This window comes from Penaeus monodon, chromosome 25, assembly GCF_015228065.2.
Source record: "Penaeus monodon isolate SGIC_2016 chromosome 25, NSTDA_Pmon_1, whole genome shotgun sequence".
NCBI lineage: Eukaryota > Metazoa > Arthropoda > Malacostraca > Decapoda > Penaeidae > Penaeus > Penaeus monodon.
The window spans coordinates 37,044,716-37,044,938 of record NC_051410.1 but is presented as its reverse complement, the minus strand read 5'-3'; the positions used below and the strand labels follow the sequence as shown (position 1 = coordinate 37,044,938).

Sequence of the window (223 nt, the reverse complement as noted above, 5' to 3'; positions counted from 1 at the left end):
GCATGATAGTCTCACCCCACGCTAATCAACGCGATTAAAATAAAACCACGATTAAAATTTACATAATGATTAAAATTAATAAGCTCCATACCTGTTTCTACAAGGTGCTCCCTCGTTGGAAACCTTTTCTTAACAGCTGGAGAGATCATGGTGAAGGTAATTAGCATAGACAGGTTGGCGTAGCGCACAATCGTTCTTCTCATTAACTTGCTCCGTTTGTCCT

General features: G+C 39.9%; 1 protein-coding gene across 1 annotated transcript in view; it reads right to left on the bottom strand.

Annotated features, from left to right (window-relative positions):
* Positions 1 to 223, bottom strand: part of LOC119589213 (bestrophin-1-like) — a gene marked incomplete in the record, with an annotated part of 39,481 nt that overhangs the window by 5,714 nt on the left and 33,544 nt on the right. The window contains 1 exon segment of the mRNA XM_037937812.1: positions 86 to 221. Coding sequence (XP_037793740.1) covers positions 86 to 221 — 136 coding nt within the window.